The sequence below is a fragment of the Hyperoodon ampullatus genome (genome assembly GCF_949752795.1).
Source record: "Hyperoodon ampullatus genome assembly, chromosome: 6".
In the NCBI taxonomy this organism is placed as follows: Eukaryota; Metazoa; Chordata; class Mammalia; order Artiodactyla; family Ziphiidae; genus Hyperoodon; species Hyperoodon ampullatus.
In genome coordinates, this window is record NC_136919.1 from 46,308,378 (window position 1) to 46,333,464 (window position 25,087).

General features: G+C 40.1%; 1 protein-coding gene across 2 annotated transcripts in view; it reads right to left on the reverse strand.

The window, feature by feature from the left end:
• NFX1 (nuclear transcription factor, X-box binding 1) overlaps window positions 1-25,087 on the reverse strand; it is a gene marked incomplete at its 5' end in the record, with an annotated part of 79,248 nt that overhangs the window by 42,317 nt on the left and 11,844 nt on the right. For both annotated transcript variants that reach the window (XM_079707118.1, XM_079707117.1), the window contains 5 exons: window positions 3,716-3,855; window positions 5,375-5,446; window positions 8,483-8,588; window positions 15,279-15,356; window positions 16,490-16,648. In XM_079707118.1, the coding sequence (XP_079563244.1) occupies window positions 3,716-3,855; window positions 5,375-5,446; window positions 8,483-8,588; window positions 15,279-15,356; window positions 16,490-16,648 (555 nt within the window). The remainder of the gene's footprint in view (window positions 1-3,715; window positions 3,856-5,374; window positions 5,447-8,482; window positions 8,589-15,278; window positions 15,357-16,489; window positions 16,649-25,087) is intronic.

Sequence of the window (25,087 nt, forward strand, 5' to 3'; positions counted from 1 at the left end):
GGTGGGAATGTAAATTGGTACAGCCACTATGGAAAACAGTATGGAGGTTCCTCAGAAACCTAAAAATAGAATTACCATATGATCCAGCAATCCCATTCCTGGGCATATATCTGGACAAAACTATAATTCAAAAAGATACACGCACCCCTATGTTCACAGTAGCACTATTCACAATAGCCAAGACATGGAAACAACCTAAATGTCCATCCACAGATGAATGGATAAAGATGTGATACATATATACAATGGAATACTACTCAGCCATAAAAAAGAACAAAATAATGTCATTTACAACAACGTGGATGCAACTAGAGATTATCATACTAAGTGAAATCAGAAACAGAAAGACAAATACCATATGATACCACTTATATGTGGAATCTAAAATGTGACACAGGGCTTCCCTAGTGGTGCAGTGGTTAAGAATCCACCTGCCAATGCAGGAGAAATGGGTTCAAGCCCTTGTCTGGGAAGATCCCACATGCCGTGGAGCAACTAAGCCTGTGTGCCACAACTACTGAGCCTGCGCTCTAGAGCCTGCGAGCCACAACTACTGAAGCCCGTGTGCCTAGAGCCCAAGCACCGCAACGAAGAGTAGCCCCCACTCACCGCAACTAGAGAAAGCCTGCACATAGCAATGAAGACCCAACGCCGCCAAAAATAAAATAAAATAAAATTTAAATAAAATAAATAAAATACGATGCAAATGAACTTATCTATAAAACAGAAACAGACTCACACACATAGAGAACAGACTTGTTTTGTGGTTGCCAAGAAAGGGGGGCTGGGGGAGGGATGGACTGGGAGTTTAGGGTTAGTAGATGTAAACTGTTACATATAGAATGGATGGACAACAGGTCCTACTATATAGCACAGGGAACTATACTCAATGTCCTGGGATAAACCATAATGGAAAATATAAAAAAGAATGTATATATATGTAAAACTGAGTTACTTTGTTGTAGGGCAGAAATTAACACAACATTGTAAATCAACTATACTTTAATAAAAAAAATTTAAGCATGTAGATCTCAAAAAAAAGAAAGAAAGAAAAGAAAAGATAAGAAAATTGTGACAATAAAAACAAAAGTAGAGCCCCTGATCAATCAGGAAATAATCTGAGTACAACACTAAAAACTCTACTATGCTTAGGCACAAGAGACAGAAATATGAGCTGATGACAGAAGAGTTGGGTGGAGTCACTGCTGGTTAAAGAGTATTAAGGAACCAAAAACAGCCTGCAGAAAGGTCTCTGTTGCCAGCCTGAACCTGTTCAGCATTTTTACCAACACGTGAATGAAGACCCAGAAGGAATGCTTATTAAATCTCCAGATAAGGCTGAAAGCGATCTTAGGAGAATTACAATTCAAGAAGATAAATAAACTACACTGATGGCCAAAATGCTTTGCTAGATATTTAATATGGACAAACAAAAAGTCTTCAACTGGGTTTGAAAAATCAGCTACATACACAAAAACAAAAAGGAAGAGACTGGGATCCATACAAATCTGAAAAAAAGTGTGATTCAGCCCAATATGTATCAAGAGCTAAAAATGGTCCAAATCAAAGGGACTCTCCCACACTACAATCTACACTGCTAAAACCAAACTGTCAATATATACTTAACTCCTGCCTTATCTCAAAATGGATTTGAGGCAGCATATAAGGATATATGAGATATATCTAGAGAACGTAAATTAAAAGATGTGAAAAGAAAAAGAAAAACAATGGTAAGGATAGAGAATGAATCACAGCTAAAAAGTACACACTATAAAGATGAACATTAGGTCAGTTATACCAGCTTCCTAAGATATAGTCTGTGAGGAAAAACAACTATTCTTGGAACCAAGACCAGACAAGACTTTCTTCCAAGAGGACCCATAAACAGAATACTGGATAGTATACGGCACAATTCCCTATATAAAATCCTTATAGTGCACAGCACAAAACATTTCATAGGGGTATTTCTTACTTTAAGTGCAAGCACAGATCAACAGTATCACACCAAGGTAAAATCTAATAAAATAAAACTATATAACCAATACATAGTAGCTCAGGATCCCTGAAGATTAGAGGCAGTCATACAAACAGAGGAACTACACAATATGTGGTCCTTTGAGACTCACTTCTTTCACTTAGTATAATGTTTTGGAGGTTCATTCACTTCATAGCATGTATCAATACTTCATTCCTTTTCATGGCTGAATAATATTCCTTTTTATGGACATATCACATTTATTCCATTCATCAGTTGATAGGAATTTGTATTGTTGACACATTTTGACTATTATGAAAAATGCTGCTATGAACATATATTTACAAGTTCTGTATAGACATATATTTTCATTTCTCTTGGGTATATGCCAAGGAGTTGAATTGCTGGATCACATGGTAATTCTATGTTTAACCTTTAAAGGAACTACTGGACAGTTTTTCTTTTCCTTTTTTGGCCACACCACGTGGCTTGTGGTATCTCAATTCTCTGACCAGGGACTGAACCTGAGCCATGGCCGTGAAAGCCCAGAATCCTAACCATTAGGTCACGAGGGAACTCCTCTGGACTGTTTTCTAAAGTGGTTATATTATTCTACCCTTATTGTGGTTTTAATTTACATTTTCCTAGTGTTTAAAGGTGTTAAGCACCTTTCATGTGTTTATTGGCCATTAACATATTTCTTTTGTGAAGTGCCTGTTCAAGTCTTTTGCTCACTGTGTGAGTTGTTTGTCTTTTTTTGTTGATTTGTAGGAGTACTTTATCTTTTTCTTTTTTTCTTTGGTAGGAGTACTTTAAATATTCTGGATACAATCTGTGATTTATCAGTTCATTTTCTTAATGTGATAAAGTTCAATTTATCAATTATTTTCTTTTACGGTTAGTACTTTTGCTGCTCTATGAAATCTTTGCCTGATCCCAAAGTCATGAAAATATTCTCTTATAGTTTCGTCCGGAAACTATGTTTCTGGGTTTTACATTTAAGCCCATGACCCATACAGTATTAATTTCTGTGTAAAGAGTGAGACAGGGGTTGGGGGTCACTTTTTTCCCATATATACATCCAGCTGTTCTAGGACCATTTGTAAAATGACTCCTTTTTCCACTGAATTAACTTAATATCTTGGTTGAAAATCAACTGACTATATATATTGATGTCTATTTCTGGACTCTATTGTCTCCCATTGATCTGGTCTACCTTTACACCAATAACCACAATGTCACAATTACTGTAACTTTGTAGGTCTTAAAATCAGGTCTTTCAACTGTTCCTTTTCAAGATCACTTTGGCCTTTCTGGGTCTTTTTCAAGTAATTACTGCAAAAAAATTTCACAAGCAGTTACTTTTAAACAGCATAAAAAAAATCTACCATCCAAATTTTATAGGACAATGACCTATACTGGTATTATGTAACCAAAATAATGAAAACCACCTAGGGAGTTCCCTGGAGGTCCAGTGGTTAAAGACTCTGCGCTTCCACTGCAGGGGGCGTGGATTCGATCCCTGGTAGGGGAACTAAGATCCCACATGCTGCAAGGTGCGGCAGAAAAATCCCCCCAAAACAAAAAACCGTCTAATCATTCATGTATCTCCAGTTCTCTCTACCCAAGGTACCAGACCTAATAGAGTCTCTGTGACTACAGGCTTGAAACAAATCCATGTCATCAAGACAATTCCAGAAAAGTACCCAAGTACTGCTGGCTGGTGTGCTCACCACTTACCTTGGTTCAGTATGATCCGACAAGGCTGGCATGGACCCCCATGGCACAGCTCAGCACAGTGGTGCTGACCACAATTCAAAATATTCTCACAAGGGTTAGAACAGTGGACTGAGATGGCCTGACCACAGCGAACTGTGTGCCTGTAAAAATAGATGTAAAGACAGCATTAGTCTAATGTTGGATATTGAGGTCCTATTTGACAGCTAAACTTACCTTCCCCCAAAACCTACTAAACCTTTTCTCTTTGCCCAGTTTCCCCTACTTTTTGTTTCCCTCTTCCAATCATTTCCTCAATTCCTCTTCCCTTCTCCACTCTTTCTTCTTTTTCCTCCTTTGCTTTCCTTATTTCCCATTCTGCCTTTTTTCTCTCCCCTATTTTCTGGCCAGTGAGGAACTGAGGGCCTAAGTATTTGTTACAATGTGATTTCTTCTCTGAGTTGAAACAGCATGCAGGAGGGGAAAGAGCCTGGAGCTCCCATAGTATCTTACAGAGGTGGGTAGGGAGGTTGGGAGGTGTAGTTGTAATGAACATTCTTGGAATGAAAGCACAATGGCATTCTCCTGGGACCTGGCACTCTGGCATTTTAGGCAGTTATGATACTTAAGAACATACTGTATGTACTTTGATTCAGGATGGGGACATCATTCCTGGCTTTGTTCTAATAAACATCCTGATTTTGCCGACTTATTCGCTAGAGAAGGATATGAGGCTGCTGCTCTTAGACAATTATCTTCAGATTCCTTTCCAGGGTAATGGTTTAGACCTTGGAGTCTACTCTCCCACAAAAAGTTTTATTCTATCCCCCTACTCCCACTTCAACTACGTATTTTATTTTAAGAAGTCACTGTTACATACATAGATGATCAGTTTCCAGTGCTCAGCGTCACAGCTAACATCAACCCCTTGAGGAAGACACTATTATTTCTACCATACAATAAGAAAAATGAGGCTCACCAAGAAGAAGCCACTTGCCCAGGTCAACAACTAGTTAGTGGCAGAGCCCAAATCTGACCTGGGCTTTCTGACCCACAGCCCCTTGCATGTGACTCCCTGTAAGGCCACACTGCTACCCTTGTAAGTTCAGTAAACATTTAAAAAATGCTTATCACTGAAAATCTGCACTATCCCATCTCATCTTGTGGTTCAGAAATCATTTTGTGGTCTTAACTGGACCTCTGCAGCTATCAGTGATCCTTGCACTGACTGATAAAGCAGGAGAACTTGCATTGTAATGAAAAGAGAGTGGGCTCTGGGGCTACTTATTCTTTCATTCAACAATATTCACTGAAAACCTAGACACCAGATACTATGCTAGGCACAGATAAGTGACCCTTGCCTCCTGGACCTTAGCAGGCCTGGGTTCAATTCCTGGTTCTTTCACCCACTAGAGAGGTTAAGAAAAAAGTCCCTGTCACCTTGGCATTGCATCTGAAATGGGTAATCTATTTTATAACTTCTTAATCACCTATAAGATTGCAGGATTAAGGCAGCACAGGAAATTACTATTTATGGAAAAGTACTATTTACACCTACCATTTATTAATGGTAGTAAATAAATACTATTTGCACCTACCTACTAATCTTTTATTTTAGAAACTCATACATAAACCATTAATGTAGAAACTGAAGTCTTCTTCGGAGTACAATTCTAACTTTACCTGGTCCGTCCACATTCACATGTTTTAGTCATAAATGCAGGGCAGGGTGGGCAAGGTCCAGGATGGCAGAGACTGAAAAAGAAAGGCTGTGATGAATAAATCATACCCATGTAACCAAACTTAAACAAAGTTGCCCCAGCTGGGCCCTACTATGAATATGGCAACAAATAAACTTCCTACAAAATGTTTTAGTATTTGTCTAAAGTTGATTAAACTATTTAAACAAAGATACCAACAATGTTTTTATATAGAAAGAATTGATAGCAGTATCATCTTAGGATATTTAACGAGAAAAGTAAAGCCCAAGTCAAAATACTGGTTTTATTTGGGTCTGATAGTCAAAGATAACATTTCTAAATATGGTCTCGGCCCACTTAGTACAGTGAGTGGGGATAAAAAGATCCTGCCACTCAGGATGGCCAATGGGGTCCTTTAGAAGATCATAACCTGAGCAAAGTAACAGAGCTTAAATCTGCTAGATCCATGAGAAGTACAGACACTTTCTCATCAGCTGGTAAACTGATAACCAGGTGGTAGGCTAACAACGGGAACATTGAAAAGAAGGTTGCTTGGGGTGAGGGGAGGCATGCTGGTAAGTAACGAAGGGGAAAGGGACTCATGGAAAAGAACTGTGCCTAATTTTTGCTATAGGTCAGAATTAGGCCTCTGACTAGAACGCTTTTTATAGGAGCTATGCTATAAAGAGACCAAAGAAAAAATGAACAAAGTGGAAATAAATTCCAATTCAAATAAATACTGCCCTCTTTGAAGCAGACACCCCTGGTAAATAACACACCTGTATAGAAATATCACTACTTAAAACATTTTGGGAACTTGAGGTGGGGTACAGGGGGGACACCTATGTGATGGCAAATCACAATCCTTTGGGAATTAAAAGCCAATCAGAGGGGACTTCCCTGGTGGCACAGTGGTTAAGAACCCGCCTGCAAATGCAGGGGACATGGGTTCGAGCCCTGGTCCAGGAAGATTTCACATGCCGCGGAGCAACTAAGCCTGTGCGCCACAACTACTGAGCCTGCACTCTACAGCTGGCGAGCCGCAACTACTGAGCCCATGTGCCACAACTACTGAAGCCTGCACGCCTAGAGCCTGTGCTCTGCCACAAAGACAAGCCACAGCAATGAGAAGCCCACGCACCACAATGAAGAATAGCAACTGCTCTCCGGAACTAGAGAAAGCCCGCAGGCAGCAATGAAGACCCAACGCAGCCAAAACTAAGTAATAAAATAAAATAAATAAATTAAAAAAAATAGCCAATCAGAGCCAAGTGTAATTAATCAGGTGGGTAACAGAATTTGCTATAAAAATCAGGTGTGCCTATAAAGTGGTCTGGTTGGATTTTTTATGTGACTAATAAATCAGTTATAATAATTCTTAAATGAGCTTTAAACACTGAAAACAATCCAGGAACATGTGCCTAGTCTCCTAAGATGATCCATTTTGACAGACAGAACCCACAGGAGACATAAGATTAAGCATGCTTCTTTAAGGATGAGTATCATTATTCAACAGTTATATTTCACATGATATACCTCAACCCTTTCAGGTGAAACTATTTTCATGGCTGGACATTTAAATAACTTTATTTATTTAAATAAATTTATTTATTTTATTTATTTTTGGCTGCATTGGGTCTTCGTTGCTGCGTGTGGGCTTTCTCTAGTTGCCGTGAGCGGGGGGCTACTCTTCATTGTGGTGTACGGGCTTCTCATTGAGGTGGCTTCTCTTGTAGAGCACAGGCTCTAGGTGCGTGGGTTTCAGAAGTTGTGGCACGTGGGCTCAGTAATTGTGGCTCACAGGCTCTAGAGGGCAGGCTCAGTAGTTGTGGCACATGGGCTTAGCTGCTCCACGGCATGTGGGATCTTCCCGGACCAGGGCTTGAACCCATGTCCCCTGCATTGGCAGGCGGATTCTTAACCACTGCGCCACCAGGGAAGCCCTTAAATAACTTTAGACTGATAGACAAACTGCTGGTCAAGTGTGGATGATTCCAGGTTATTTCAAATATCCCTGAGGCCTGGACTTAACCCCAGGTTCTCATAACCTTCAGAGCAGTGGTTCAGAACACTGCCTACATATTAGAATCACCTGGAAGAAGACTACAATGCTCAGACCCACTCCAGGAGATTCTGATTCAATTGCTCTGAAGCAGAGACTGGGCACTGGTGTTTTAAAGTGCTTCTTAAATGACTGACCACCTGATCTGTACCACAGTGGTGTTCTCTGACAGTCATGACAGGGCCCCACTTCTGCTGAAGGCTTCCTAAAGATAATTCATGTGTAGGATTAATTTCTTGTTACTGAATTTACTAAAATGCCAACTAAGGGAAGGAACAGATGAGTCCCTGAGTTCTGACCTATGGAAGCAGTCAAAGGAAGAGGAAGGGCTGATTGTCCAGCAGATGGCAGACCATGCTGTTCAGCTCAGTCTGAATAGCTCTCCCCACAATGATATTCCCCAGCACCATCCCTACATCTTGATCACAAGACCTCTGATCCAACCCTTGCTCCATGCAATAGAAGCGAGGTACCAGTGGAAGCAAGTATAACACTCTGATGTCTGTTTTCTCTTAGATTTGGGTAATAAAAGCAAGTGTTACAATTTCTTGACCACTTACCATGTGCCAGGCTCTGTACCAAGTCTCTTTAGTGTGTTAATTAATTTAATATTCATAGAACTCTGTAACTATTTTTTATCTATCATTATTATCTTACAGGTCCAGAAACTGAGGCTCAGAGAAGTAATTTGTCCAACATCACATAACTGTTAAAGAGACAAACCCAGGAATTAAACCTTTGTCTGAAGCCAAAGCCCACAGAAATTTGTAACTGATCAACTGTTTATTATTGTGCATTTCTCTCCTCATCTGTAAAATGGAGATGATAAATATCTATACATCACTGGGCTGTTGTAAGGATTCAATGAGTCAACTTTTGCAGAGTACTTGGCACAAAGCAAGTGCTCAGTAAATGATACCACACTGTCCCTCACCCAGTCCTGTTACGTGCTAACCAGATATGTGTACTGAGAGCCGCAAGCAAAGCGTGTTCACCAGGAATCCCCAGGAGTCTAGTGTTCCAACTTACAGGTTACAGGAATGTGGGCAGTCCTGGCCAGGCTGTTTCTTTCTACAGACCTCACCACAACTATGTGGAATTTCATTTCTGCTCCATTCAGGATTCTTTACCTTGCCTAAAACATATCAAAGAAGACAGTCAATGGTATAAACTTCAACTGCATCCTAGACTTCGATGAAATAATACAATATAGCCAGACAGCATGAAACATCAATATGGTGTTCATTAGTTCAATAAACACATTGTCCTAAAATAAGGTGAATGTAATGCTACTCATCAAAAGCTTCACTGAGTATGATAAATTCTGGATTACCTGGAAAAGACAAATAGTCATTTTTACTGATGAAAATGCCACTTTGACTAACGGACACATTTAATCTAAGACTTAAACAAAACCTACAAGATAAGCTTTCTGTAAATGGGTCTTTGAATTGATATGGGAATATCTACTGTAAGGATCAGAAAGAGGGAATAAGGGAAGAGAGCAATGGGGGGAGGGGAGAGGCAGTAAGAAATTTAAAGGACATAAGTCCCCCAGTATAGTAGGAACTCACCTATTGTAAAGTTAAAATATAGGCATAAAAGGGTTATAATTTTTAACATCTTTATTGGAGTATAACTGCTTTACAATGGTGTGTTAGTTTCTGCTTTATAACAAAGTGAATCAGTTACACATATACATATGTTCCCATATCTCTTCCCCCTTGCGTCTCCCTCCCACCCTCCCTATCCCCTCTATCCCCACCCCTCTAGGTGGTCACAAAGCACCGAGCTGACCTCCCTGTGCTAAGCGGCTGCTTCCCACTAGCTATCTGTTTTACATTTGGTAGTGTATGTATGTCCATGCCACTCTCTCACTTTGTCACAGCTTACCCTTCCCCCTCCCCATATCCTCAAGTCCATTCTCTAGTAGGTCTGTGTCTTTATTCCCATCTTGCCCCTAGGTTCTTCATGACCTTTTTTTTTTTTAGATTCCATATATATGTATGTTAGCATACGGTATTTGTTTTCTCTTTCTGACTTACTTCACTCTGTATGACAGACTCTAGGTCCATCCACCTCATAACAAATAACTCAACTTCGTTTCTTTTTATGGCTGAGTAATATTCCATTGTATATATGTGCCACATCTTCTTTATCCATTCATCTGTTGATGGACACTTAGGTTGCTTCTATGTCCTGGCTATTGTAAATAGAGCTGCAATGAACATTTTGGCACATGACGCTTTTTGAATTATGGTTTTCTCAGGATATATGCCCAGTAGTGGGATTGCTGGGTCATATGCTAGTGCTATTTTTAGGTTTTTTTTTTTAATAAATTTATTTTTATTTTTATTTTTGGCTGCGTTGGGTCTTCATTGTGGCGCGCAGACTTCTCATTGCAGTGGCTTCTCTTACTGTAGAGCACGGCACGCGGACTTCAGTACTTGTGGCGCACGGGCTTAGTTGCTCCACGGCATGTAGGATCTGCCCGGGCCAGGGCTCGAACCCGTGTCCCCTGCATTGGAAGGAGGATTCTTAACCACTGCGCCACCAGGGAAGCCCCTATTTTTATTTTTTATTTTTATTTTTTGCGGTACGCGGGCCTCTCACTGTTGTGGCCTCTCCTGTTGTGGAGCACAGGCTCCAGATGCGCAGGCTCAGTGGCCATGGCTCACAGGCCCAGCCGCTCCGCGGCACGCGGGATCCTCCCGGACCGGGGCACAAACCTGTGTCCCCTGCATCGGCAGGCGGACTCTCAACCACTGCACCACCAGGGAAGCCCTACTTTTAGTTTTTTAAGGAAGCTCCATACTGTTCTCCATAGTGGCTGTATCAATTTACATTCCCACCAACAGTGCAAGAGGGTTCCCTTTTCTCCACACCCTCTCCAGCATTTATTGTTTACAGATTTTTTGATGATGGCCATTCTGACTGGTGTGAGATGATATCTCATTGTAGTTTTGATTTGCATTTCTCTAATGATTAATGATGTTGAGCATTCTTTCATGTGTTTGTTGGAAATCTGTATATCTTCTTTGGAGAAATGTCTATTTAGGTCTCTGCCCATTTTTGGATTGGGTTGTTTTTTTTATATTGAGCTGCATGAGCTGCTTGTAAATTTTGGAGATTAATCCTTTGTCAGTTGCTTCATTTGCAAATATTTTCTCCCATTCTGAGGGTTGTCTTTTCGTCTTGTTTATGGTTTCCTTTGCTCTGCATAGCTTTTAAGTTTCATTAGGTCCCATTTGTTTATTTTTGTTTTTATTTCCATTTCTCTAGGAGGTGGGTCAAAAAGGATCTTGCTGTGATTTATGTCATAGAGTGTTCTGCCTATGTTTTCCTTTAAGAGTTTGATAGTGTCTGGCCTTACATTTAGGTCTTTCATCCATTTTGAGTTTATTTTTGTGTATGGTGTTAGGGAGTGTTCTAATTTCATTCTTTTACATGTACCTGTCCAGTTTTCCCAGCACCACTTATCGAAGAGGCTGTCTTTTCTCCACTGTATATTCTTGCCTCCTTTATCAAAGATAAGGTGACCGTATCTGCGTGGGTTTATCTCTGGGCTTTCTATCCTGTTCCATTGATCTATATTTCTGTTTTTGTGCCAGTACCATACTGTCTTGATTAATGTAGCTTTGTGGTATAGTCTGAAGTCAGGGAGCCTGATTCCTCCAGCTCCGTTTTTCTTTCTCAAGATTGCTTTGGCTATTCGGGGTCTTTTGTGTTTCCATACAAACTGTGAAATTTTTTGTTCTAGTTCTGTGAAAAATGCCAGTGGTAGTTTGATAGGGATTGCATTTAATCTGTAAATTGCTTCTGGTAGTAGAGTCATTTTCACAATGTTGATTCTTCCAATCCAAGAACATGGTATATCTCTCCATTTATTTGTATCAGTATCATCTTTAATTTTTTTCATCAGTGTCTTATAATTTTCGGCATACAGGTCTTTTGTCTTCTTCGGTATGTTTATTCCTAGATATTTTATTCTTTTTGTTGCAATGGTAAATGGGAGTGTTTTCTTAATTTCACTTTTTCATCATTAGTGTATAGGAATGCCAGAGATTTCTGTGCATTAATTTTTGTATCCTGCTACTTTACCAAATTCATTGATTAGCTCTAGCAGTTTTCTGGTAGCATCTTTAGGATTCTCTATGTATAGTATCATGTCATCTACAAACAGTCACAGCTTTACTTCTTCTTTTCTGATTTGGATTCCTTTTATTTCTTTTTCTTCTCTGACTGCTGTGGCTAAAACTTCCAAAACTATGTTGAATAACAGTGGTGAGAGTGGGCAACCTTGTCTTGTTCCTGATCTTAGTGGAAATGGTTTCAGTTTTTCACCACTGAGGACGATGCTGGCTGTGGGTTTGCTATATATGGCCTTTATTATGTTGAGGAAGGTTCCCTCTAGGGTTCTAATTTTATAATCAATGTCACTCCACAAATTTTAGTAAGCCTATTCCATGAACTTAGTGCAGGGGCAGGATGAGTAAAACGGAGGCGCAGGACTCCTCCTTGCCCTTGAGCTATTCATCCTCACTTGGGCAATTTACACCCTAAATGAAGCCTGTTCCCAGTCCTTGGCCTCTGCTTTTCTCTCCTGTCTGTCTCTTTCAGAAATCTTATTCATGCTGTGCGGTTCAATACATCTAAAGGCTTATGAGTCCCAAATCTACATTTTCTGCATTGCCCTGAATCCTCAGTTTCAGTCCTACATGTCCAACCATCTGCTGAACGTCTGTGCTTGGGGTTTCACAGTCACTTCAAATTGCCTATGTATCTACAGTCAAAGTTAGCATCTTCCCTCTTAGATCCCACCCTCTCCAGGGTTCCCTATCTGTTAGTGACACCATCACTGTCAGAGTCGCACAAACTCAAAAACTAGAGTCATCCTCTTTTTTTTCTCTATTCTATTTAGTCACCAAATCTTGTCAATTTTCCTACACAGTGTATCTCACACCTCACCTCCCCCTCTACTCCTGCTGTTCCTCTCTACTGGCCAGAGCCTCATCTCTATAGGCTATTAGAAAAGCTCCCCTGCCTCTGTGCTTTCTTGCTCCAATATGGTGCCCAGGTTTTCTCCTGCCATCTCTCAATGGCCCAACCTCTTTTCCCTGACTCTCAATGATGTTTCTTTCCCTTCATCTGCCAGAGTTCTGCATTAGACTCCTTTTCACCCACTACCCTTTTACCTACTAGAATCTCATCTATTGCTCTCACCTGTGACTATCATTCCTGATTCCTGATCTTTCTTCAAACATTCCTAACTCCCTGGAGAACATCTTCCACTGGATGTCTTACTCCTCCAACTCAACACTTCAACTGAACTCACTGTTCCCACCAAACCTGGTTCACTTGCCCTGACCTTTTCTGTTCTTGGTATCACCATTTCCAAAAGCATTAAACTTTGGAGCCACATTTGGGTTCCTTCCTTTCCCACTGCTGTTAATTCCTGTTTACCTTTGAAATCTTATATCCCTTCCTTTCTATCCCACTCTAAAACCCATTGCAGACTTTTACTATTCTTCATCTGGGTTACTGTAAGTCCCCAAACTGTTTAGGTCCCAAAATACTCTACTCACTGCCACCAGACTAATCTTCATAAAGAATCAGGGAATTCCCTGGCAGTCCAGTGGTTAGGACTCTGCATTTCCACTGGAGGGGGCCCAGGTTTGATCCCTGGTTGGGGAACTAAGATACCACATGCCTCGGCACGACCAAAACAAACAAAAAAACACACACTGATGCCCTCAGTGGCTTCCCACCACCTGACAAATGAAGTCCCAATATCTAGGCCTGGCATGAAGAAGTCAGCCCTACCTTTCCAGTCATCTCGCACTCCTCCATCTTCATAGACCTTGGGCTCCATAACTGGATGACTTCCTCTTCTCCCAGCAGATCCTAAGCCTTCCTGGTGTTAAACCTAGTTTTCAAGCCTGGTTCAATTCTACCTCCTTCAGGAAGGCTATTAATCCTCCAGCCAGAAGTCAAACTCACCCCAAAGATCTCCCACAGACTTTGTAGTAGAACAGCAAGTTAATTGTGTCTTAAATTTTAGACTGTAAGCTCTGGGAAGTCAGTAAATAGTCTCATTCTTCTCTGCTTCTTCATGGTAACTGTTATATAAATAAGTTCTCAATAAAGTATATTAAACCAATGGTCTCCTTTTTTAATTCAGCTGCGTTGCATGGCTTGCAGAATGTGGGATCTCAGTTCCCCAACCAGGGATTGAACCCAGGTCCTTGGCAGTGAAAGCACAGAGTCGTAACCACTGGACTGCCAGGGAATTCCCGACCAATGGTCTCCTTGAAAAGAAGAGTGGGGCAAAGTCCTCAGGTAAAATCAGGCCATTATTTGCCTTCCCACACCATTCCACCTCACTCAGATCATCGTGACCTTCATCCCCACATTCTTCTGCCTTCTTAGGGTCTCATATCCAACTTGTCAGTGAAGGCTTTAACAAGATTTTAAATTTCATTATGATGCTTCATGTTTAAAAATCCTTTAAAAATAAGGTAATTAAGCCTGGGTATTGGTCTTATTTGTCCAATTTTCGATTGATCTCTTGCTTCCAGTTTCATGCTGCCTTTCCAGTAGTACATTCAAGAATATTCATTCCTTCAGCTAATACTAATTCAGTATCTATTAAGGCTCAGATTTTGGCAATAGAACATACAGGACCAATAGATTCTGGATAAGACTGGCCAAAGTGGGAGAGGAGATAAGAAAGGGGAAGCTTCCTTTGGAAGCGGATGGTTGGGGTCAGATCCTGAATGACACAGTGGATGAGATTTAACGAAAAGAAGGGGAAGAACACTGTAGATAGTTGAGTTCACAAAGAGATTGAGTCTAGAAGTGTTGATGGTCAGTGACTGACTCTTGGTGAAAGCCGGCAGTTAAGTAACAGGAAAGGAGAAATATGAGCTAATTAGTTAGAAAAATAAGGAGAGCAGGTAGAAAAGAAACAGAAAGAGCTAGTCATTTCAAGAAGTGAATCGTCAAAAGCATTAAGGGATGCTGTGTGGACAAAAAGGTTAAGAATTTATAAATCAGCCCTGGATTTGGTCAGGAAAGGGTCACTGATGATTTCTGAATAAGTTTCAGTGAGGTAATGAGGACAAAGATAAAAATGCAATGGTTCAAGGAGGGAGACAAATGGTTAAGAAATAAAATCTGAAAAATCGACAGCCAGATGGTAAAGGTTACCCATTAAAAGACAGGCAGGAAAGAGGGGAAAAAAAAAGACACGCAGGAAATAGGTTAGCAACAGATATGAGCACGTGGATCATGAAAAGTTTTTTTCCTAACACATGGAAGCACTGAGCTATTCAAAACCAGGAAGAAGTATTCCATAAAGAGGGAGGGCACAAGGATAGTTTGCAATGCTGGTTTACAGAAAATCTCTCTTTATTATAAAGAACAATGACTCATTTCTTGGATTAAAATAAAGTACACTTCCCCATTACTCTTTACTCATGTTGCTCAAATCCAGAATTTCAAAGCTGTTACCATTAGAGATGAGAAGAAGCCCATGTCTGTACCCACCTCTGCCATCTGGTCGGCTCTGATCTAAACTAAGATCAAGGAGACCTGGTGGGCATGACGAGAAGGCCCATCTCCAGAACAGTCTGCCAAGAACACAACGGCCTGTGACTCTAGCTGTGTGACAGACCACATGCATGTGATGTCTTACAAACTCCTGTAGCTCTGAAGTCTTATTAGTGACTTCTAAAACATGCCCAGCACACTGCCTCTCCTGGGCTGGGAACTGAGGTACAATAAGCAAAGTGGAAGAGACTCCAGTGTATGCAAAAAAACTCACCACAGAAACAAGTATAGTTATTAGGAACATGTGCAGAAACATTCTGACATGCAGGGCACCTCCAACCACTCTGGCCGTCTGTCAAGAAAAATGAGAGGAAATCAAAATAATTTCCTTACAAAAGCACATGTAATTTAAGAATTTTTAAATCTATGGAAAGCCATAATATTGAAGCAGTAATAGTAATTTCCATGTTAAGGATATCAGACATTTAAGAAACAAATTCACAATACTGAAATCTTTGCTTAAATATTGCATTTAGGCTTATATTTATAAGGACCTCAGATACCGCGAATAGAGTGGGTATCCATTTCATTCCATTTTTAAAAATTGAGATATAATTAACATATAACATTGTGTAAGTTTAAGGTATACAACATGTTGATTTGATAAATTTATATATTACAATATGATTATTACCATAGTCTTAGTTAACACCTCCATCACTTCATAAAATTAACATTTCATTTTGTGGGACAGTGTTCTATTATTTTTAATATCAAAGTAAACATCTGAATCTTGGTTTGAAAAAAAAAGTAGGATAAAATACTTGAGTACATGCAGGAAAACTCAAATGTCTTAAATTAGAAGAGCCAAAGTTCAGAAAGCATATTTTAAATAACATTTGCATTATCCCTAAATACCAGTATACTTTGGGAAAAGCCCACAAAATACTATGGAGAAGATCTGTTAAAGGCAAAGCAACTTCAAAATCCTAAGGGTAAATTAAACATTTCTATAAATTTTCTAAAGCAAACTATACAAGAAATGTTTCCTAATGAATAAGTTACAAGGATGTATAGTACGACACAGGGGTATAGCTAATATTTTATAATAACTATAAATGGAATATAACCTTTAAAAATGGTGAATCACTATGTTGTACACCCGAAACTGACATAATATTGTACATCAACTATACCCCAATTAAAAAAAAATCGTTCTTTATAGTTGCTACTTGGATAAATGCTACCATTTTCAGTAAAAGTGACTGATCTTGTTGTACCCTAAGTATATTTTAATTTGTTATGCGTAGCTGGTTTAAGATTTATAGCTTAATAATGGTCATCCAAAATATGTCATCAGGGCAACATACTCTCCCTGCAGATAAAACACTCAAGAGGAATTAAGTAGTATTTTTAAAGCTAAGTTAAAAACCTGAACACATCAAATGGGTGAGAATAACTACTCAGAAGAGAGAAATGACTGACCTGCTTGAGACGCTGGAGACCTTGCCCATTTCTTTATGCAGTTCAAATGAAACACATGGTAACAGCTCTGACAACTCCACACTGGGGCTGTGACACGAACCAATTCACAGCACACCATGCACTCATATTTTTCTGTGGTTAGCTGTTCAATTAAAGAACCTGTTTAAAAACAAAACAGATAAACTCAAACACAGAAAAACATTCCTTAGTCAACCAAGGATCAGCAAGGCATTTGAGAGGAGAATTCAAATGTAGAGATTTTAAGGGATGTCTGATTCTGAGCAAGGTGACTGTTCAGAGTCTGAGGCCAGGAAGGGGCAGGAATATGCTGAGGTAGAGGACTTAGGAAGCAGACATTCAGGTAGGGATTCCCACAGTTGAGGAAACATTCCCAAGAAACTGCCCAGGATCCTAGCAGAATAGCCAAACGCCCCTCGTAACACACGGCTTGAGCATTCACAGGAGAAACATGCTGTAGCACCTTGCCTTGCCCTCTCAATCTGGAAGGCTCTGCATCTACCACATTCATGGATTCAGGTTAGGGAAGGGCTCGTGAAGCTACAGTGGTCAGGTGCAAGAAACCTAAGCCTAGACAGGTTCCAACAACCCATGGTGGTGAGATGGTTCTAGTAGATGTCCTGAAAGTCTTTAGTTGTTCACTCAAGAAAGACAGGCTTGACGCCTACCACAAGCCCCACGGTAGGATTACTAGACTGAGGGAGACACAGTCTCTGGATCCAGAAGCTCAGCATCTATGAGAGAGACCAGTGTATAAAATCCTAAGAATCCTCCCAGATTTATTCTTCAGTACCTTCACCCACTTCCAGACTCTTCCTTCAAATACGACCTCAGCAAAATCTTTCTAAATCCCAAGTGTACCCAGACCTGAGAGTATGTGTGTGTGTATGGTTTTTTTTTTTGAGTCCATATTTTTAGCATTTATTTCACAATACTATTTTATTTGTTATAAGGTCCAAGTAAGTTATAAGAATAAAACAACTAACCTTAAATACACCATGCCAAGTGTTGTGCTAAAGCACTTTACACATATTTAATTCTCTTAACAAGGATATAATAGAGATACCATTTTATAGATGAAGAAACTGAGGCTCAAAGTAGTTAAAGCACTTACCTAAGATCATATAAGCAGAAATTTAAAAATCAAAATTCAAACTCATCGCCATCTGACTCAAAAGCTCACATTTTAGTTATTCCATAATATTAGCTCCCTAAGATTACTTTCTGTTTATCCAGTTCAAAGTCAAAAGAAATACACAACATCAAGACTGTAAGCTCTGGGAGGCAGGACCAGAGCCTCATCTGCCTTGCTCACTGCAGTATATCCAATGCCTGGCATATACCAAACGCTCAGTAATATTTATTGAATGAATGGATGAAAGAATAAATGAGTATCATCTAGTCTGCTCCATAACCTCTCTCCTTTGAAAGTTTTAGGCTTTACTAAAGTTTCTGGGATAGCTCTTTCCCTCTGGAGAAAGAATAAAGATACTGCAAGTGACTGATTAAAGGGAAACCTACCTGCTTTAGATACAGATGAACACATCATAAAATTGAATTCTATTATAAAAGCCGAGGAATCAGACTTAGATTCTTTCTTAAAAAGTAGGGATACCCTACCCTGCATAGGTTAACATTTCTGAATAACAGAGTCAATTATATTTCCTACCAGTTACCATGCTACATGTAGAAGATTCTGGAGCGGTAAGTTAGGTAAGAGAGAGCTCATTAGAGAGTGAGATTAAGTTTGAGCCATCTATATATGAGGCTGATTAGGGCAGAGGAATAGTCTGTGAGAATTACACTTGTGGTGAATTTTATAGAAAAGCCTATTGACCATTCCAGAATAGAACTGAGTTAGAATTAAAGGACACAGAAAGGTAAGTGAAGTACGGAACCCACCTGAGAACACTACAATTTTTACCCTGAGGACTGTCTTTTTATTTTACTGTTTCTCTTATTCATTAGTTTATTTCTTGTTAATGAAGAACTATTGTGATGTTTCTAAGCCCAGTCACGGTGAAATCTGACCACTAGGATGCACATACATTTAGTTATGTGGTGACAGCTGTCCACTTTGAATAGCCTACAAATTACTGCCTTTACAAAGCTGTCAACTTTGAATAGTCTACAAATTGCAGCCTTTCCAAAGGCTGTCTCTTTCATCCCATGTTCAGTATGTTGGCAAACCCTGCTGGCTCTACCTTCAAAATATATCCAGAATCCAACCTCTGCTGCTAACACTCTGGTCTAAGCCACTATCCACTCACCTGGATTATTACAATGGCCTCCTAACTAGTCTCCCTACTTCAGTCTATTCTCACCACAGCGGCCAGAGGGAGCTCGTCAAAATGCAAATTATTTATTTATTTATTTTTATTATTTTTTTTTTGCAGTACACGGGCCTCTCACTGTTGTGGCCTCTCCCATTGTGGAGCACAGGCTCCGGACGCGCAGGCTCAGCAGCCATGGCTCACGGGCCTAGCCGCTCCGCGGCATGTGGGATCTTCCCGGACCGGGGCACGAACCCGTGTCCCCTGCATTGACAGGCGGACTCTCAACCACTGCACCACCAGGGAAGCCCAAAATGCAAATTATTAATAGATGATACACTCCTCTGCTCAGAACTTGCCAATGGTTCCTACATCACATGCCTGTAAAAGCCAAAGTCCTTACAATGGCCTTCACTGCCTCCCGGTTCTCATCTGTGATTCCTCCTTCCCTAGGCCACCACTCTGAGACGACACTGCCTCCTTCCCAGCCCTAAACTGGAAGGCAGATTCCTGCGGGAAGGTCTTTACAACTTGCTATTCCCTCTGCCTAGAATACTGTCCCCCAGACATTTGCACAGCTCAGTCCCTCTCCCGCTTCAGGTGTTTACTCAAAATGTGGTCTTCTCTATGAGGCAGTCTCTGGCCACACTTTAAAAACTGGAACCCACCCCTCACCCCAAAAAACAAAAAAAACTGTAACCCACTCCCTCAGCATTCCCTATCTCTCTTATTTTTCTTCACACCACTTAAGTCTATCTATCATATATTTTACTTATTTTACCTTGTTTATTTCCTAACTCTACACATAGAAGGTACTCAATAATACTTGTTGTATGAATGAATGAAAATAATAAATAAAATAATAGTAAAATGTTCTAGAAACATACTAGAAAGAGAAACAGTATAATTCTTTCACCAACATTTCAGTTTTATCTAAGCGTGTAACATATGTAAAACATGGTACTATTCTGGAATAGCTCTCTGCTAGTGAACTATCACATTTCAGGTGCAAGACTCTTGTCCATGCTGTATGTAGCCCTATCCTGACCACTGGCTCTTCTTCAATCCTAGGCCCTCTCCCACTAGGGCTTCTCCATCATTCCCCAGTCATGACTGTATATTCTCTATACTTTTACTTTGATAGTATGTCAGGAAAGAGGGTGACAACCCACTTAAATAACCAGAAGGACAGAGACCTGTCAGGAGAATGCACTACAAACTTTTCAGATACAGCAATAAATAACTGTCTTTAAAAAAAAAAAAAAAAAAAAAACCTAAAACAATCCTGATTTGAAAAATCCAAGTGTAGGGCTTCCCTGGTGGTGCAGTGGTCGAGAGTCTGCCTCCTGATGCAGGGGACACAGGTTCGTGCCCCGGTTTGGGAAGATCCCACATGCCACAGAGCAGCTGGGCCCGTGAGCCATGGCCGCTGAGCCTGCGCGTCCGGAGCCTGTGCTCCGCAACAGGAGAGGCCACAACAGTGAGAGGCCCGCGTATGGCAAAAAAAAAAAAAAAAAAAGAAAAATCCAAGTGTAAAAAGACATTTTTGAGGCAAATAGGGAAATTCAATTGTGGACCAGGTATTAGATGATTTCAAGGAATTATCGCTAATTTTGTTAAGCACAATAATGGCACTGTGATTATGTAAGAAAACAGCCATATTTTTTAAATAGATGTAACCTAAAAGTATATGAAGGTGAAATAACCTGCTATCTGGAATTTACTTTAAAGTATATCAACAAAAAAAAGGGGGGAGATAGAGATTGTTTAAATATTAATGCATATCTATTTATGGCATATTATATATTAATTTAAAATAAGGTTTACAAAGATTTCTTAATGAGTGGGAAAATATTATATAATAAGCAATAAAAGAATAAAGATTATTTTTATTATATGATTTCAACTATGTAAAACTGAGCATTGAAAAATTCTCTAAGAAAACAGACTAAAAGGTTAAAGCTGATTATATCTGGATGGTGGGAATAAAGGTAAATTAACCTATCAACTTTAGTAAGCTACCTTATTTAAGGTAAGGCAGCTGTTTTTAAAAAGCTAATACAACGTAAGCATGATCAACGTGTTCAAGATGGTCTTGCTGAGCCTGAAGCATATGTCAGACATCACATTTATTTATGTGAGTCTAAGGCCTATGGCAGAGCTTAGGGGCTGGATGTAAAGGTTTAGAAATCAGTACAGAGGCAGTGGTTTCAAAGTACAGAACTGGTTGTAATCTGCCAATGAAGCCTTATCAAGTAAGAAGAGAGGGCTGAGATAAAGCCCTAGGTAACACCAACACTTAGGAAAGAGGTGGAGGAAGAGAAGCGTGAAGGACATAAACAGGGACAGTCAAGGAGAACAAGAAGGACCAGAAGTGTGTGGTATCAAAGGAGTCAAGGAAGTTACATTTCAGAAAAGACCCCTTTATGTCCAACTCAAAGGGAAGTCCAGGATAATAGTAAGGACTGAGTCATTCATGACCTTACCAGTAGCTCTGAGTCAAGTGATGATGATGACAGAAGACTGAGACATGAATCAGATTAGGGAAAAGGACACAGAGTGGATGACTCTTGATGAGCCTGAATGGAAGGAAAGAAACAGTACTGGGAGGTCCCGTACGGGGGAAGTGAGGGCAGGACAGACTCAGGAAGAGCTTCAGGTTGAGAACTTGGAGTAGTAGATGTGGAAAGGTTGATGAAAGGAAATAAAAGAGATCTCAGAATGAAAGAAAAGGAATAACAGGCACAGATGCCCCTGAGTTTGCTTAGAGAGAGCAAAAAGTTGAGAAAATTATGCCCTTTCTCAGTGATGACCTCCCCTTTCTCAGTGAAGTAGGAGGCAAGGAGGTCCACTGAGGTTGAGAGATAAATGTTAGGAAGGTTTGAATAAGTGTGGAAAAGGTTTGGAATAGTCTTAGATGAAAATGGGAGGGACAGCTGCCCAAGGTCATATAAGGGGAAAAGGGCAGTGCTGAAAGCCAGCTGAGCTGGAGACCACTATTCAAAAATATTTACTGGGAACTGACCATGTGCCAGACACTCTTTAGACACTAAGGGTATACAGTGAACAAAACAGACAAAAATCTTCTGCCCTTATGAAGTTTACTATCTTGTGGTGGAAGGTAGCCAATAAACAAATAAATAATGAAAATAAGTAGTATCATCAAATAGTAATAAGTGCTATGGAAAAAAATAAGCCAGGAAAAGAGGTTAGTGAGGGTCGGCAGTGGGGGAAGTATTATAGTTTTAAACAGGGTGATCAGGAAGGCTTTCCTCAGAGGGTGAGTAAATTTGCAGCAGTGCCAAATCTATACTGTTATACGATTTCCTGAAATGGTATTCTGTTATCCAGATAGGGTAGAAAAGCTAGACTGCAGCATCCATCCAGGGATGGGATCCTGCCAAATGTCTTGGCAGAAGGATAATACTTCAAATGACTTACAGTAAGGCCTAGCCTGAAGAGGGGATGAAGAAGGATGGAGACTGAACTGATAGTGGGTGGAAGAGACTGAGAGAGCCAAAAGGATAGGAGGTTATGGTCAGAAAGCAGAACACAGGACTTTAGAATTTCAGAGACGGGGCGTCCCCAGGGTCATTTCCTTGGTAGTGGGTGTGGAGGTGGAACTGATAAGAAGGTCACTGCAGGTGACAAGACCAAAGAACCTGAGGATGATATAACGCACATGATCATTGAAGTCACCCAGAACAACTGCAGGATTTATGGTAAATCAGTAGTTCTCAAACTTGAATGTGCATGAGAACCACCTGGAGGCTTGTTAAAAGAAGAGACTGCTGGGCCCCACACCCAGAATTTCTGTTTACTAACTCTGAGGTGAGGCCCAAGAATGTGCATTTCTAACAAGTTCCCAGGTGTTGCTGACAGCTGCTGATCTGGGACTATACCTTGAGAATCACTGGGTTAGAGAAAAGATACAGGCTAGATGCATTAATAAATGAGGCTGGGGCTGGGAGATTTGGAGGCTAATAGATGACAAAGATAAGGAGACATGGAAGGGGGTGGAGAGAAAAGGTCATGCAGCATTAGCTTCAAAGGAGCAGGGATTCTGATACAAAGGTAGAAGAATAATAGTTTAGAAATGACACTGGGGAAGGAGTGTGCTCCTCCCATCTTCCAGAAACTAAGGTAAGTCAGATAAGGGAAAACAGCAGGCTCTGAGGCTGTAAGGAAGTGGTGACCCGACAGAAGGCCATAGGTCAATTAAGAGCAGGAGCAGAGCCAAAACAAATTAAGGATATAGGGGGGTTTGTCACTGCAGAATGAGGGATCCAGGCAGTCTGGGAGGACTGGGCAGTGCTACGTTCTCTCAGTACAGAGTGAGAGTAAGCAAAGCCACTCTCAAACAGCCACGGACACTTATATTTGGGGTAAGCCTCTCTTTCTATTCCAATCAAGCTTTCATCTCCACTACTCCACTAAAACTGCTCTTAGCAAGACCAGTAACCTTGAGGAAACATGGTCAAGCTTCTTAGATAGCCTCATCCACCAGAGGACAGAAAGCAGAAACTAGAAGAACTAAAATCCTGCAGCCTGTGGAACAAAAACCACATTCACAGAAAGACAGACAAGATGAAAAGGCAGAGGGCTATATACCAGATGAAGGAACAAGATAAAACCCCAGAAAAACAACTAAATGAAGTGGAGATAGGCAACCTTCCAGAAAAAGAATTCAGAATAGTGAAGATGATAGTGAAGATGATCCTGGACCTTGGAAAAAGAATGGAGGCAAAGATCAAGAAATGTTTAACAAAGACCTAGAAGAATTAAAGAACAAACAAACAGAGATGAACAATACGATAACTGAAATGAAAAATACACTAGAAGGAATCAACAGCAGAGTAACTGAGGCAGAAGAACGGAAAAGTGACCTGGAAGACAGAATGGTGGAATTAACTGCTGCGGAACAGAGTAAAGAAAAAAGAATGAAAAGAAATGAAGACAGCCTAAGAGACCTCTGGGACAACATTAAACGCAACAAAATTCACATTATAGGGTTCCCAGAAGGAGAAAACAGACAGAAAGGACCCGAGAAATATTTGAAGAGATTATAGTCAAAAACTTCCCTAATGTGGGAAAGGAAAGAGCCACCCAAGTCCAAGAAGCGCAGAGAGTCCCATACAGGATAAACCCAAGGAGAAACACGCTAAGATGCACAGTAATCAAATTGGCAAAAATTAAAGACAAAGAAAAATTACTGAAAGCAGCAAGAAAAACGACAAATAACATACAAGGGAACCCCCATAAGGTTAACAGCTGATTTCTCAGCAGAAACTCTACAAGCCAGAAGGGAGTGGCATGACATATTTAAAGTGATGAAAGGGAAGAACCTACAACCAACATTACTCTACCCAGCAAGGACCGCATTCACATTCGATGGAGAAATCAAAAGCTTTACAGACAAGTAAAAGCTAAGAGAATTCAGCACCACCAAACCAGCTCTAAAACAAATGCTAAAGGAACATCTCTAAGTGGGAAACAGAAGAGAAGAAAAGGACCTACAAAAACAAACCCAAAACAATTAAGAAAATGGTAATAGGAACATACATATCAATAATTACCTTAAACATGAATGGATTAAATGCTCCAACCAAAAGACACAGACTCGCTGAATAGATACAAAAACAAGACCTATATATATGCTGTCTATAAGAGATCCACTTCAGACCTAGGGACACATACAGACTGAAAGTGAGGGGATGGAAAAAGATATTCCATGCAAATGGAAATCAAAAGAAAGCTGGAGTAGCAAAACTCATATCAGATAAAGTAGACTTTAAAACAAAGAATGTTACAAGAGACAAGGAAGGACACTACATAATGACCAAGGAATCAACCCAAGAAGAAGACATAACAATTATAAACATATATGCAGCTAACACAGGAGCACCTCAATACATAAGGCAACTGCTAACAGCTATAAAAGAGGAATCGACAGTAACACAATAATAGTGGGGAACTTTAACACCTCACTTATACCAATGGACAGATCATCCAAACAGAAAACAAATAAGGAAACACAAGCTTTAAATGACACAATAGACCAGATAGATTTAATTGATATTTATAGGACATTCCATCTGAGAAGAGCAGATTACACTTTCTTCTCAAGTGCGCACAGAACATTCTCCAGGATAGATCACATCTTGGGTCACGAATCAAGCCTCAGTAAATTTAAGAAAATTGAAATCATATCAAGCATCTTTTCTGACCACAACTCTAGGAGATTAGAAATGAATTACAGGGAAAAAACCATAAAAAACACAAACACATGGAGGCTAAACAATACATT